At 43.6% G+C, this 15,848-nt stretch overlaps 1 protein-coding gene across 3 annotated transcripts in view; it reads right to left on the reverse strand.

Annotated features, from left to right (window-relative positions):
- sult1st6 (sulfotransferase family 1, cytosolic sulfotransferase 6) overlaps positions 1–15,848 on the reverse strand; it is a 160,317-nt gene that overhangs the window by 130,529 nt on the left and 13,940 nt on the right. For 2 of the 3 annotated variants that reach the window (XM_060939372.1, XM_060939370.1), the window contains exons 2-4: positions 13,739–13,867; positions 11,947–12,009; positions 5,506–5,603 (exon numbers count right to left, since the gene is read on the reverse strand). In XM_060939372.1, the coding sequence (XP_060795355.1) occupies positions 5,506–5,603; positions 11,947–12,009; positions 13,739–13,867 (290 nt within the window). The remainder of the gene's footprint in view (positions 1–5,505; positions 5,604–11,946; positions 12,010–13,738; positions 13,868–15,848) is intronic. The other variant, XM_060939371.1, reaches the window with a different exon arrangement.

A 15,848-nucleotide genomic window follows, 5' to 3' on the forward strand; every position in this document is an offset into this window, starting at 1 on the left:
ATCCAGTGCTACGCTCCTACAAATGAAGCTGAAGAGGAGATAAAGGATGACTTTTATTACCAGCTTCAAGCAGTGCTGGATAGAAGGGGAGCTAAAGACATCACAATCCTCATGGGTGACTTCAACGCCAAGATTGGAGCAGATAACACAGGATATGAGGACGTCATGGGCATTCATGGACTTGGACAGATGAATGAAAATGGCGAGCGCTTTGCAGACCTGTGTTCCTTGAACGAGTTGGTGATTGGAGGAAGCATCTTTCCACACAAGCGAATTCACCTGGCCACATGGAGGTCTCCAGACCACATCACGGAAAACCAGATCGATCACATGTGTATCAGTAGGAAATTCAGGAGATCCTGCCAGGACGTATGGGTGATGCGAGGTGCCGATGTGTCGTCTGATCACCACCTGCTCCTGATGACAGCTAGGCTCAGACTCAAGAAGTTTCACACAACTACCAACACGCGCACCAAGTACAACGTGGGACTTCTTAGAACCAAGGAGGTGCAGACGGCATTCCAGATCAGCCTTCAGAACCAGTTCCAGCCATTGCAGGAACTTGTTGAGGAGGGAGAGGTGGACATAGAGAGTCAGTGGGAGCACACGAAGAAAGTTTGGCATGACACTTGTGAAGAAGCGCTGGGAAAGAAGAAAGTGCAGCACAAGGAGTGGATTTCTGAAGCCACCTTGAAGAAGATAGAAGCAAAGAAAGCAAAGAAAGCAGTGCTCAACATGAGCAAGACGAGAGCAGCAAAGGCAAAAGCACAAGAAGAGTACACGGCAGCAGAAAAGGAAGTCAAAAGCAGTGTGAAGAAGGACAAGAAGGACTATATTGACAACCTGGCCAAGCAAGGGGAAGAAGCAGCTGGACAAGGAAACGTGAAAGACCTGTACATGGTGACAAAGAAACTTGCAGGCAAATTCCAGCAGATGGACAAGCCAGTGAAGGACAAGAGTGGGAACCTCCTCACAGCAACAGAGGAACAGCTGAGGAGATGGGTGGAGCACTTCAATGAACTGCTTAATCGACCAGCACCAGAAGCACCACCAGACATCCCACCCGCAGAGGCAGAGCTACCAATCCACTGCAAGAAACCTTCCAAGGCGGAGATCAAGAAGGCCATCAAGTCGCTCAAGAATGAGAAGGCAGCAGGACCGGATGAGATTCCACCAGAAGCCATCAAAGCGGACCTGGACACAGCGGTCAACATGCTGTATGACCTCTTTGGCAAGATCTGGGAAGAGGAGAAGATCCCGAATGACTGGAAGGAGGGAATTCTCATCAAATTGCCAAAGAAAGGGGACCTGACTGAATGCAGCAACTATAGGGGAATCATGCTCCTATCTGTCCCTGGCAAGGTCCTGAACAGAGTGCTGTTGGAGAGGATGAAGGAGGTAGTGGATACCAAGCTCCGGGATGAACAGGCAGGATTTCGCAGCAACAGATCCTGTACGGACCAGATCACCAGCCTGCGCATCATCGTGGAGCAGTCCCTGGAGTGGAATTCCCCCTGCTACATCAACTTCATAGACTATGAGAAGGCATTCGACAGCGTGGACAGAGAGACTCTGTGGAAGCTACTGCAGCATTATGGAGTCCCCAGGAAGCTGATCTCACTCATCCAGTGCATGTACAGTACCAAGGCATGACCTGCAGAATGGCACATGCAGGTCAACTGTCAGCAAGTTTTGAGGTTCGAACCGGAGTACAACAGGGGTGTCTACTTTCTCCACTCCTTTTCCTCCTGGTCATTGACTGGATCATGAGGACCACAACAACAGGCAGGAACAACGGAATACAGTGGACACTCTGGTCGCAGCTGGATGATCTGGACTTTGCTGACGACCTGGAGCTCCTGTCACACAACCACAGACAGATGCAGGACAAGACCACACACCTAGCAGAAACATCAGCAGGGACAGGGCTCAAGATCAACAGCAGGAAAACCGAGTTGATGAAGATCAACATGACGGCCAATACACCAGTCACTGTTGATGGGGAGTCAGTCAAGGAGACAGAGTCGTTTGTCTACCTGGGGAGCGTGGTGGACAGGCAGGGAGGCATGGACCATGACATGACTGCCAGGATTGGAAAGGCAAGAGCAGCCTTCATTATGTTGAACATCTGGGCATCAAAGGTGATCAGCAAGGCCACAAAGATGCGCATCTTCAACTCCAACGTCAAGTCAGTACTACTCTATGGCTCTGAGACATGGAGGATGACCAAGGCAACACAACAGAAGATCCAGACCTTCATCAACACATGTCTGAGGCGCATCTTCAACATCAGGTGGCCAGAGAAAATCACGAATGGGGAGCTGTGGCAGAGAGCAGGTCAGGAGGCAGTTTCCAGCCAGATGCTGAGGAGGAAGTGGGGCTGGATTGGACACACCCTCAGGAAGTCAGCATCCAGCATCACACGCCAAGCCTTAACCTGGAACCCGCAAGGGAAGAGGAAGAGGGGCCGGCCCAGGAACAGCTGGAGGTGCAACACTGACGCAGAACTGCAGAGGATGGGAACCAACTGGACAGGCGCGGGAAGGACAGCCCAGAGTTGAGTCAGATGGCAAAGCGTCGTTGATGCCCTATGCTCCCCAGCAGGCAATGGGCTTAACTCAAACTCTCTCCTTGACTTTTTCAACCCTGTCACACCAATTTTTCACATTGCAATTCCTTCACCACACCTGCCGCCACCTCCCCACCCTCCGTCTCTTCCCCCTCATTCTCTGCTTTTCCCCCCTTTCCACTTCTGATGTCTCCCAGCTCTTGCTCTCTCACTGTCTGACCACCTGTGCCCTTGACCCTATCCTCTCATCTCTCCTCCAGACCATCATTCCTGACATCCTCCCATTTATCACCTCCCTTGTCAACTCCTCCTTGTCCTCTGGATACTTTCCCCTTCAGTTTCAAATGGGCTCGTGTCAGTCCTCTGCTGAAAAAACCCACCCTAGACCCCACTGTCATCCAGAACTACCGCTCCATTTCTCTTCTCCCCTTCCTATCAAAGACGCTTGAACATGCTGTTGCTAACCGACTCTCCTCTTTTCTCTCACAGAACAACCTCCTGGATCCTCACCAGTCTGGCTTCCGAGCCAGACAATAAACCAGACATTCTCTCTGTCAGTGAGGCACTTCATGCAGCATGTGCGACCTCTATCCTGATTCTCCTTGACCTTTCTGCTGCATTTGACACTGTTGATCACCCCATCCTCTTATCATCCTTATCAGATCTAGGGACCTGCAGGAGAGCCCTAGACTGGTTCAAGTCCTACCTCTCCAGTCACTCCCTCCAGGTTACCTGATCTAGTAATGTATCAGCACCATGCCTACTCACCACTGGTGTCCCTCAAGTTTCAGTCCTTGGTCCACTTCTCTTTTCCCTCTACACCCAGTCTCTTGGCCCAGTTATCTCTGCTCATGGTCTATCCTACCACTGCTATGCTGATGACACCCAACTGTTTCTCTCTTTTTCTCCTTCTGACATACAGATCTCAGCTCTCATCTCTGCTTGCCTGCATGACATCCAGAGCTAGATGACCAACCATCACCTGAAGCTCAATCCAGTCAAGACAGAGGTAATCTACATTCCTGCTCCATTCTCTCCACCCCTAGATATCATCATCTCCCTTGGGGACATCTCTCAGTCACCTTCACCCAGTGCAAAAAACCTAGGGGTCATGTTCAATGACAAACTCTCCTTCTCAGTGAACACTGCTGCAATGACCTGGACATGTAGATTCCTCCTCTATAACATCTGGAGGATCTGCTTTTTTGTCACCATCTACTCTACTCTACTCAGCTCCTGGTCCAAGCATTGATCCTCTCCCACTTGGTCTCCTTGCTGGCCTTCCAGCATCTGCCATCAGACCCCTGCAGCTTATCCAGAATGCTGCAGCTTGCCTGGTCTACAACCTCCCTTGTTCTTTCCATGTCATCCTTCTGCTTGCTGACCTGCACTGGCTACCTTTCACAGCTCATATCAAATTTAAGACATTGGTGCCAGCTTACCAGGCTGTCAAAGGGTTAGGGCCAGCATACCGCCAAAGTCTGATCTGCCCCTACATGCCAGCCAGATCCCAATGCTCTGCTACTACTGGTCACCTAGCCCCTCCTCCTCCTCACTCCTGCCCAGCCTGCTCAAGACTGCTATCTGTCCTGGTTCCCCGTTGTTGGGATAACCTTCACATTGAGGTCAGAACTACCAACTCCCTGACCACCTTCAAACACAGAATGAAGACTCACATCTTCAGGCTGCACCTATCCCCTACTTCCCTGCCCACTGTGTAACTGCGTATCTGTCTAGACCAACCCAGATTATGTACTGTCTAGCCTGGGGTTAGCCATTTGAGTTCTCTATTTAGTTGCACTTTGTATGGTTGGTTTGTTTCCTTGGCTGTTTGATGAGTATTGGTACTTCAACAGAATATTATAAGGTCTTCTTGTCATTTGTTCAGTTGGCACTAGAACTTTCTTGTCTAGAAGTTCAGCACTTCATGTACCTGACTTTTGCACTTATTGTACATCACTCTGGATAAGTGCATCTGCTAAAGGCCATGTAATTTGCTAAATCTCCATGCAAGAGACTAAATAAAGCATCATTAAGAAAGAGTGCTGGGCCATCAAGTGGGCAGTCTTCACCCTCTAGTACTACCTGCTGGGATGCCCATTCACCCTGTGCTTGGATCATGCCCCGCTCCAGTGGCTGCAGCACATGAAGGATGCTGATGCCTGAATCACCCGTTGGTATAGCTCTGCAGCCCTTTAAGTTCAAGGTGGTCCACAGGCCAGATGGTGGTGGTGGACTACTTCTCCCATCAGGGGGAGGTTGTTAGCTGCAAGCAGGCAGAGTCAGGCAGAGGGGGCGTGGTTGAGCACTGTTTTGTGAATGGAGAGTAAAGCCAGGGAAGGTGAGTGGCAAAGTGACTGCACCCATGTGTAATTAATGTGCTGTATGTGATTTCCCAATGATGGGGCACAGATAAAAAGGGTGGAGAGGAGAGAAGACAGAGCTTCCCTGCGTGCCGTGTTTTGTGTGTGTGAGCGTGTTAGAGTGAGACTTTATTTTGAATCTTTAAAAGCTGAAAAGCTCAAATAAAAGGTGCCAAAGTACCAAAACCAACTGTCCAAGTGCTTCAGTGTCCCACCTCTCCCAACAAGAGTATTACAGTACCATTGATATATTGGGGCATATATTGGAATTTTGGAGACATAGTCATCAAAGCAATGTCTCTTCCCAGGAAGTCCATGCTTATTTTAGCAGGACAATGCCAGGCATTGGAGGCATCAAATTCTAACTTTGGGCTATATTTACAAAATATAATTAAGTTGGTCAGGAAGACTATTGATTTTTTTTCTTTGTACTTTTTGTCAGTTAAGTAAAGTTTCACGTGAATTAACAAACCACAGATTTCTGTTTTTGTCGCATTTTGGAAATGGGGTTAGGTCATACATTTTTACATTTCTAGCCCCAGGTATCACATAAAATTCATTATTTACAGTCACCTTGCATTTATTTTCCCAGAATCCTTCAGGCACCAGCTGTATGGGTAGATGTGTCTTGATCAATCTGGGAGGTTTCATTGTTTTTAGGAGATCCATTCCTGGAGAACAAGTGGACAAAAAGCCAAATATAAGCAAGTTCTGACTGCTATATTTGTGCATAATCTCATCTCATTATCTCTAGCTGCTTTATCCTGTTCTACAGGGTCGCAGGCAAGCTGGAGCCTATCCCAGCTGACTATGGGCGAGAGGCGGGGTACACCCTGGACAAGTTGCCAGGTCATCACAGGGCTGACACATAGACACAGACAACCATTCATACTCACATTCACACCTACGGTCAATTTAGAGTCACCAGTTAACCTAAGAGAAAGGCAGGAATGTGTGAGTACACTGGCAGGTCAAGAGTATGTGGACATACAGTAACAGTCAAAAGTTTGGACACACCTACTCATTCATAGGTTTTTCTATATTTTGACTATTTTTAAGATTGTAGAACAATACAAGATTGTAGAAGAATGGAGACATCAACACTATGAAATAACATAAGGAACATATATAGAATTATGAGGTTAAAAAAAACACACAAGTGTTGCCAGGCAAAACTAACCTCACCTGGTAGCACTTATTTTAGTGTTATAACAACTGATTCAATCTCACAAGTGTGGTCACTGTTCTTTCAAGGTCACTAATACTAATGAGAACATTTTGTTTCCTAAGTGTAGTGTAAAGACACTAAATATCTGCCAAAAAGCTTAAAAAAACCTTACAAAACTTTTTATTTGATTTTTCAGAAGGACCAAACAAAAGCTGTGATAAACAAAAGGTACATTTTCTTAAAATAAACACAACTTACTTGATATCAAATCAATAGCCTTGGCGAACCACGAGGAGAATTTTTTTTTATCTTTTTATCCATAACCTTGTTATAATTTCGTAGTATCTTCCAATATATAACAAGGTTTCTCTTAGTTTATTTCTAGTTCTGATTAGTTCTGAAGTTTATCAAGAAATAGAAGAGGTAATCGAACTTGATCAGGATAAGTGCTGATTGGTTACAAATGCTGTGTCCTAAATCACTCACTACGTCCTACTCACTATATAGGGAATTACTATATAGAGGACTATATAGTGAGCTTGTTGATTAAATGATAAAACTTCTTTGCTGCAGCATTTTTTTCCTTCTTTGCTGTGGCACTACTTTTCGTAATGCATTGTGAGATACTTAAAGCACTATAACGGGTGTAATAATGCTCACTATACATTCGGACAGCACTACTAAATGGTGACCTGACTATATACAGTGGTGCTTGAAAGTTTGTGAACCCTTTGGAATTTTCTATATTTCTGCATAAATATGACCTAAAACATCATCAGATTTTCACACAAGTCCTAAAAGTAGATAAAGAGAACCCAGTTAAACAAATGAGACAAAAATATTATACTTGGTCATTTATTTATTGAGGAAAATGATCCAATATTACATATATGTGAGTGGGAAAAGTATGTGAACCTCTAGGATTAGCAGTTAATTTGAAGGTGAAATTAGAATCAGGTGTTTTCAATCAATGGGAAAATCTGATGATGTTTTAGGTCATATTTATGCAGAAATATAGAAAATTCTAAAAGGTTCACAAACTTTCAAGCACCACTGTAGTCCACTATGTAGTGAGTAGGGAGTGATTTGGGACACATTTGGGACACCATTTGCACCAAAAACAATTTTGACCTTTTTGGTGACCTTGACTGGATGACTCTCAAAATGTTGGAGGTCCTATTTGAGACCAATGCCCATCTATCCTGAAAGTTTCATGAAGATTGGTCCAGCTGTTTTCCTGTAATGTTGTTAACAAAAAACAAAGAAACCCCACCGAACACAATACCTTGCCCCCGGTGGACTCCGTCCTGGGTGAGGTAATTATGTTTCATATTTTAGATTCTTTAAAGACCCACTGACACCACTTTTTACACCACGTAATATGTGTATTTATTGTTTTATTGCTGTATTGTGAAACAAAATATCCAAAACTCAACTTGAATAAAGGGTCGTCTTTGTAGAAAATCAAGAATTTCAGAGCCGATTTTGTGTTTTTTGCCCCGGCTTCTACAAGTGCCATGAGCCATTTACCCGTTTTTGCCGCTAGGGCAAGTGACGTCACATCAGTGTATGTTGTTCTGGATTGCATGAAAACAAATCACAAGTAATCTAAATCACAAAGTAATTCTTTTTAGAAATATTTTTGGTATGACATCACAACCATATAATTTAGATTCATGAATTTAAATTTACATTTTGATTTTCCAGAAAGATCGACTCTGGTCTTCTTATTTCTTCATCCAATTTTGGGGTCTGTTTGGCTTGCAGTTTCTGTGAAAAAGTCTCTACAATTCTGAAATATAACAGCCAATATATCAAAATAATTCACAAGCTACATGCATGTGAAATAATTCAAAAGTATTTTGATGAGGCAATAGAGATGCCACAAAACAACAATTCAATTCAATTTTATTTAACACTTTCATGTACAACATACATGTTAACAACAAAATATTAATACAAAAATAAGAATAACATAAAGAGACAAAAGAACATTTGAACAATTTCATGGCATGCAGAAGTTGAAAACAATGTCTGCATGGTCTGTGACAAACCTCAGATTCAATATTTGGAATAACCTCCTCTGCATGATCTGGCACATGTACATTGGGTTCCGAGTCTTCTATTTCTTGGAGCGTCTAATTTGAAGAAAGTTGCATTATATTATAGTCTGTCAGTATTTCGATTTCTATAATAAGACACGGAGGGGGTGATGAAAGGAATTTGTTGTAATTTTTTTTCTTTTATGGTATAGGAAAAAACATGCTGGATGACATCTTATATCTATCACTCCACACATATATCATGTATATTATCCTAACTAAATATATGAAACAAGGTATTGGCCTTTCAGTTGTTGTACACATGGACTGGCCATCGGGAGTAGCGGGAGTTTTCCCGGTGGGCCGGTGGTTCAGTGTGGGCCGGCGGAGAAAAAAAAAAAAACAGTTGCGCGCTGGCCTTTAATATGATAAGCAATGTTAACAGTTTCTTTAAGAAACTGTTAACATTGCTTATTACAGTTGCGCGCTGGCCTTTAATATGACAAGCAATGTTAACAGTTTCTTAAAGAAACTGTTAACATTGCTTATCATATTAAAGGCCAGCGCGCAACTGTTTTTTTTTTTCTCCGCCGGCCCACACTGAACCACCGGCCCACCGGGAAAACTCCCGCTGGCCAGTCCGTGTGTGCGGTGGTATTAGCTGCTTTGGCCTATTGATAAGTAATATGCAATGGTATAAGACGCATTTGTGACGTTACAACAAATTTTAAACAACATACATGTATTGAATAACAACACATAGCCACGTACCCTGGCTCATTCTCTTTTGGCAAAGGCACCACCGGACTTTCGCTTTTTGACCGCCCCTTTGGGGGTCTGCTGTCATCTGTTTCTCTTTTGACAGATTGATTCGGCCCGGGCCTGTCAAACAACGTCGGCACAGCTGACTCCTCCAACACCAGTGGATAAGTTGGATCAAACATTCTTCGCGTTCTGGACGACAAAGTGAAACAGTGCTCCTCGAAATGTGCTGAACAGAGACGTGACCATTTTGCTGACTTCCAGTTCGCACGCGTTTTGGAAACGTTTCTTTCCCACTCTTTTGCTATTTCTGGGTGTTTTTTCCAAGGAAAGGAATGGAGTTTCACTCCTTCCGACGTGGTGTTAGAACACCCGTAAGCCACACATATAATCCCTTTTCGGTTAGACGCCATTTAACTTTTTCACGCAAGGAAATCACAACACCACAGCTCAATATCACAAAAACGACACACTGATGTGACGTCACTTCCGGCATCTCTGAATGAGCCCGTTCTTATCCAGGTCAATCTCCCAGCGCGAAATTTAAAATTACTTCTGAGGTTTAAAACGGACAGTTAAACCAAGAATTAAAACCAGAATTCATCTTTGGAGTCATATATTGTTTATTTAGCAATTAATACGATATGCCTGTCAGTGGGTCTTTAAAGTAGCCACCATTTATCTTGTTGACAACTTTGCATACTATTGGCATTATCTTAACCAGCTTCATGAGAATGCTTTCCAATTAACAGGTGTGCCTTGTCAAAAGTGAATTCATGGAAATTTTTTTGCCTCCTTAATGCATTTGAGACCATCAAACATTAAAAATAATAAATAAAATACAGTAAATAATAAAAAATACAGTAAATAGCCCTGTTCCACAACTGTAGCAATCCATATTATGTCAAGAACCACTCAACTACTAAGTAAAGAGAAATGACAGTCTATCAGTACTTTTAAGATAGGAAGTGCCTTTTAATTAATAAAAATCAAGAAAAACTAGAAGGTGTGTCCAAACTTTTGACTGGTACTGTACTTTGTGGTATGTGGACATCTATCACTCTGACATGTGCTTGTTGATCATTCCATTCCAGACTTAGTCCCACCTTTGCTGTTATCATAACCTTTGCTGTGAAGATTGATTAATGAAAACATTCTTGGCAAATGCTTTCGCTTTTGTCCATTTTACGCCGGTCCAAGAATTTCACCTCTAGTGGTGCAATACAAATGCCCCTGGCCGTCCCTCTTAATCATGGCCCAGGTTCCGAAAAACCCACAGAATAGAACTGGAGTCCTATTCCATTATTCCTAGAATCAACAATGGAGGGTGCCCAGAAACAACTAAGTGCCACAGCGAAGGCAGCAAAATCAATTGGGCTCGAGATAAGTGTTAGCAAGACTGAGTACATGACATATAACCTGTGCCCTCAGAACCACCTCCAGGTTAAGGAGGAGGAAATCAATCATGTCTCGGACTTCTGCTATTTAGGTTCCATGGTTGCTGACAGCAAAACTGATCTAAACTGGAGACAGGGATTAGCAAGATCAGTTTTTTGGAGGCTGGAGAAGATCTGGAGAAGTACCATGATCCAATTGAAATCAAAACTTGCCTTCTTTAGAACAACCTGTCTCTCCGTTCTCCTGTATGGCTGTGAAACCTGGGTTATCTCACAAGACATGAATAATAAAATCAACTCATACGCAACCTCGTGTTACAGGATAATGCTTGGCATCAAACGCACTGACAGAGTCTCTAACCTGACCATATACCAACGCCTGGAGGTGGAGCCAGTCATTAACACTGTACAATGCCGCCAACTGTCCTTCCTCGGTCACCAACTTCGTCTGAACACAGACAAGCTAGCAAGAACTTATGTCTTGTATGTCCCACAACATGGCAAACAAAGGCCTGGTAGACAAGTCACCTTATATCTCTGGCCCGTAGCCAGGGGGGATCGGAGGGTTCGTTCGATCCCCCCCCGCGACATCGCCCCCCCCCTCCCCGGACACACACGCCCCTCAAGATTACTCAAGATTTATTCATTTGTTCATGTCCGATGAATATACATTGATTCACATTTAAATTTACAATATCAAATCCAGACTAATCAAAAAAGAAAAGTAGACTAAGTGAGGACGAGTTAGAAAAACGGGTTCATTTCTCCTATGTTTATGTTTACACGTTTTGTTCAGACTGCTTTACACCCCAATCCAGTGGGTGGCGGTAATGCCCCCATTAGACCCCTTTCACTGACGTCACCCGAAACCGGAAGTAAACAAACCCTGCGCCATATTGGAAGACCAACAAACTCGTGATTAGGGGGAAATAACGGCAGCGCGCGGTATGTGAACCCACGAGGCACTTGGTTCATCATAAACCTACAATGGTAAACTTTTGTGCTGTGTTAGGGTTCTAACAAAGCTGATGGGAAAGGTGAAAAGAAGTCTTTCTACAGAATACCAGCTGTGATTGAGACACAAGCAAACCAAGGAGCTTTCTGCCAGGAGACAGAGAGAGGATTTAGCTGCTTTATGCAGAGCGGATCTGAATACTTTAAGTCTATTTTGTTACTGGTAAGTCACTAGGCTAGAGTGTTGTAGAACATTTTTTAAAAATGTTTACTGAATAAAAACATCCTTAATTTTATCAAATATTCTCTACTCTATATTTCATTTCTTTCTTTTGTTTTAATTTTCCTCCCTCCATTCCTCTTTGGATTTTAAATATAGTTTTCCCCATGTCCAAATAATTCAATATATATATATATATATATATATATATATATATATATATATATATATATATATATAAACAGATAAGTAGTAAACTAAAAATAAATTATGAAATAAAAAAAATCCACTCTCCCTTCCCCCGAGTCTTATCATATGGGTCAAACCCATCAATCACAGCCAGTTTCTCCACATACCGTGCCCTTTCTGCAGCTGGTAATGTACTCACATAACCAGAATTATCAGCCATCGTGTCACTTTACTCTCGCTCGTACTTTGTTTTATATTGTGAGTATGTATGTATGCATGTACCTGGTCTTCCAGTATGGCGCCCTAGCACAATCTCGCGGTACGGTGACGTCACGCAGTAGCCCTCTATAAAAGAAGATAAAGACAGAAAACGCAAGAAATCTGCTGCTACTTTGTCCCAAAATATTGGCGCCATGTTCCAAAAAAGGGCCAAAATGGGTAAGGTGCTGAGTGCAGGACTTTGTTTTTCTTTTGTTTACAACAGTAGTGGTAGATCGATCTGTCAGAGTGATCAGTGGGGGTGGGGGTAGCATCAGCCCGTCCGTCAGTCTATATGTGTGTCAGTGGCACGCGCACACACAGAGATGAGTTAGGTGGCTCGATGGCTAGGTACTAGTAGCGTCGGACCTGGGGCTGCTTTTATTTTTTTTTCAGCTTGGGAAATCGGAGGTGTGGTGTGAAGACAGTAAAATGCGAGACTTTAAGAGCACGTGTTTTTCAGTCGTCATGGTAACATGGCATCATGGTAACATGACGCCCTGTCAGTGATTTGGCATTTGGATCAGAGTGAAAAGAAACGTGTGCACTAACTGAAAAATGAAAATGTTCAGACCAGTGTGTGTGAAAACACCCACTGTTGCTACATTAGGGCATTTTTAAATCAATTGTCCTTATAGGGCTGTGCGATATTATTTCAATCTCAGGATTACTTGAAACATTTATCTCAATTAGAAATTATTGTTATTTTTTATGCTAAAGCATGGGCAGATCAGGAGTGTTCTGATGCCATAAACAACAACTGAAGTGAGCAACAGAGACAGACGACAACAGACAGACAGAGGAGGGGAGAGCAACAGAGACAGACAATGAAGGAAAGCAACAACAGAGACAGACAATGAAGGAGAGCAACAACAGAGACAGACAGTGAAGGAGAGCAACAACAGAGACAGACAGTGAAGGAGAGCAACAACAGAGACAGACAGTGAAGGAGAGCAACAACAGAGACAGACAGTGAAGGAGAGCAACAACAGAGACAGACAGTGAAGGAGAGCAACAACAGAGACAGACAGTGAAGGAGAGCAACAACAGAGACAGACAGTGAAGGAGAGCAACAACAGAGACAGACAGTGAAGGAGAGCAACAACAGAGACAGACAGTGAAGGAGAGCAACAACAGACAACTGAGGTGAGCAACAGAGACAGACAATGAAGTCACAGCACAGTTGTAGGAAGATAACAATAATAAGATAGACAACAGAGAACTTATAACGAATAAAAAAATGTCTAAATTAGAAGATTTGAAATGTGCTCGTGTATTTGGGGGGTACGGGAGTAGGGGGCCAGATGAAGTCCACTTTTGGGGAAAAAAGATCCCCCCCCTTCACAATGCTGGCTACGGGCCTGTATCTGACCTACATCCGGAAAGTCATGGGTGATTTGAGGTCATGGCTCTGTGTAGGCTACTCAAATTCTTCCACATCAACCTTGGTAGCCTACGTATTTATGGACATTGATTTATGCACAGGAACATTGTCATGCTGGATCAGGTTTGGACCCCTTAATTACAGTGATGGGAACTAAGCATACAAAGACATTCTAGACAATTGTGTACTTCCAACTTTGTGGCAACAATATGGAGAAGGCTCACATATGGCTGTAATGCTCAGGTGTCCACATACTTTTGGTCATATAATGTGCTGTGTCTGTGGTATTTCTAAGTGATGGATATGAATTATAACAGTGTTATTATGTGACACTGTAATCAAATGTCAGAAGAAACACACACCATGATATTTCATGATAGCCGGGTTTTCGTGGAAGTAAAGGATACAAAATTTGTGGCCATATATTTTTACCTGATGGAATAGGAGGAGGAGAATTCATCTCAAGAAACGGGCTCCGTACAACAGTTGGAGCTCTCCCGCAAATCTCAGCGTCTCCATTGTGCAGCAACAGATCGACTATTTCCTGGGTCCATGTTGTACCTGTTTCATGGAGGGACACATTTTTTTTTTTTTACTATAAGCATATGTAAATCCCAGTATGTGTGTAAAGGTTGGTGTGAGGGAGGAGTCAGGAGATAAGCAGACTTTGACAGAGCTTTGGGGCACAATTTATTTTTTTATTTAAAAAAATATTGAGCAAGTTACCTAACCCTCAACTGCTCCCCAAGCTGCTTTAGTTATGCAGGTGCAATTGGCAATTGGTAATTAAGTGATCAATCTCATTAAATCAGTCTCATATTATCATTAAATCACTCATGGAATCAGTCTCATTGGATCAGTCTCATTAAATAATACCATTAATTTTGGTGCTTAAAAATAAATTATCAAACAGTTAATTATGGTATATTACAAATTATTATGATCACTTACCATATTACTTAACTCATATGCATCTTTGAATTCTTTGAGATTGGGTGACTTCAAAAGTATTGGAACAACAAATCAAACACAGTTTCAATAATAATTGAATTTATTATAACAAAGATAAATCATTATATACAAATATGATATGGTATGTTCATATACTTGATGAGCGGGTGTGTGAATGTGTGTGCATGTGTCTCTGTGTGTGCGTGAGAGGGGAGAGAGAGAGAAAGAGGGTGTGTGTGTGTGTGTGTGAGGGAGAGAAAGGGAGTGAGACAGAGATTTCCTCCTTACTACTACACAAGCCACTGAGCTCTTAGGATGTGTCTCGGACGCGACTGCGCAGTATGAGGAGGAGGAGACAAAGAGGATTTGAATGTGGGCGTGGGAGAATGCGCTATAGGGTTTGAATTGAATCAGGGCTTAGAATGTTATCTAAGTAGAACAAAGGATTAGCTCTGTTGCTAACTAAGGTGTGTTTGTGGGGGGAGGATGACGACCTCGTAGTCCCTTCAGACAATGCAATTAGCCCTGGATGCTAATGAAACAAAAGAATTAGCCGTGTGTTTAGCTAAGGTGTGTTTGTGGGGCCTGTGGCCATGTGTTTCTAAGTAACAAATGACTAGCTGGTAGCTAACCCACTAGCTCATAACACTACTAAATCCACTGAAATCTTGATGAGGTCAAAATGTGTAATAAGGAAATTGAGGATGTTAGTGAGGAATAGAGAAGCATGCGCAGCCTATCAAACAATTGAGAGATTAAAAGAAAATAGAATGAGGGTTATGTATATAACCGCGGTTCTATGAGTTTCGGATGACCGCCAGAGGCGGTGCTTTCAGCACATGGATATCCATCACACGAACGTGCAGGTCGAGTAATAGTAACAACAAAGTCACGTGTGACCTGGGTGACGTCACCCCGTGACCCCGGCATAAAAGACCGGTAAACCCAGGAAGTGACCTCTTGGCAAATCTTCTCGTGTACACTCCGAGTGACTGCCAAGCTCTGGCGGTCATCCGAAACTCATAGAACCGCGGTTATATACATAACCCTCGTTCTATTTCGTTTCTACTGACCGCCAGAGGCGGTGCTTTCAGCACATGGATGACTAATACCAACCAGGTCATGAGGAGTGCCTACCCGTACCCAGTGCTGCTGCGACGGGCCTGGAATGACAGCCGTCGCCACAGGATTATGTGGGACGACATTAAGACGGTAAAACCTGGTGAAGGTGCAGCTGGAAGCCCAGGAGGCTGCGCTGCATATGTCTGAAAGGGGCACGCCCTTCAGTGATGCCCATGAGGCCACCACGCCCCGTGCAGAGTGCGCCCTGACAGCCGGAGGAATCGGGAAGCCACTGTGCCTGTAGGCATGTAATATGGCCTCGACTATCCACTTGGATAGCCTCTGCTTAGAGAGCGCCAGACCCCTCGTCGGTCCTGTGTGGCACAGAAACAGGGCGTCACTCCTACGGAAGCCCTCTGTACACGACACGTACACCCTGAGGGCGCGAACTGGGCACAAAAGTTCCGACCTCTCACCATGGCCCGCCTCGAACGCCGCAAGGCTAAGGGGCTGGTTGACGAAGGTAGCA

The sequence above is a fragment of the Neoarius graeffei genome, chromosome 14 (genome assembly GCF_027579695.1).
Source record: "Neoarius graeffei isolate fNeoGra1 chromosome 14, fNeoGra1.pri, whole genome shotgun sequence".
Taxonomy (NCBI): Eukaryota; Metazoa; Chordata; class Actinopteri; order Siluriformes; family Ariidae; genus Neoarius; species Neoarius graeffei.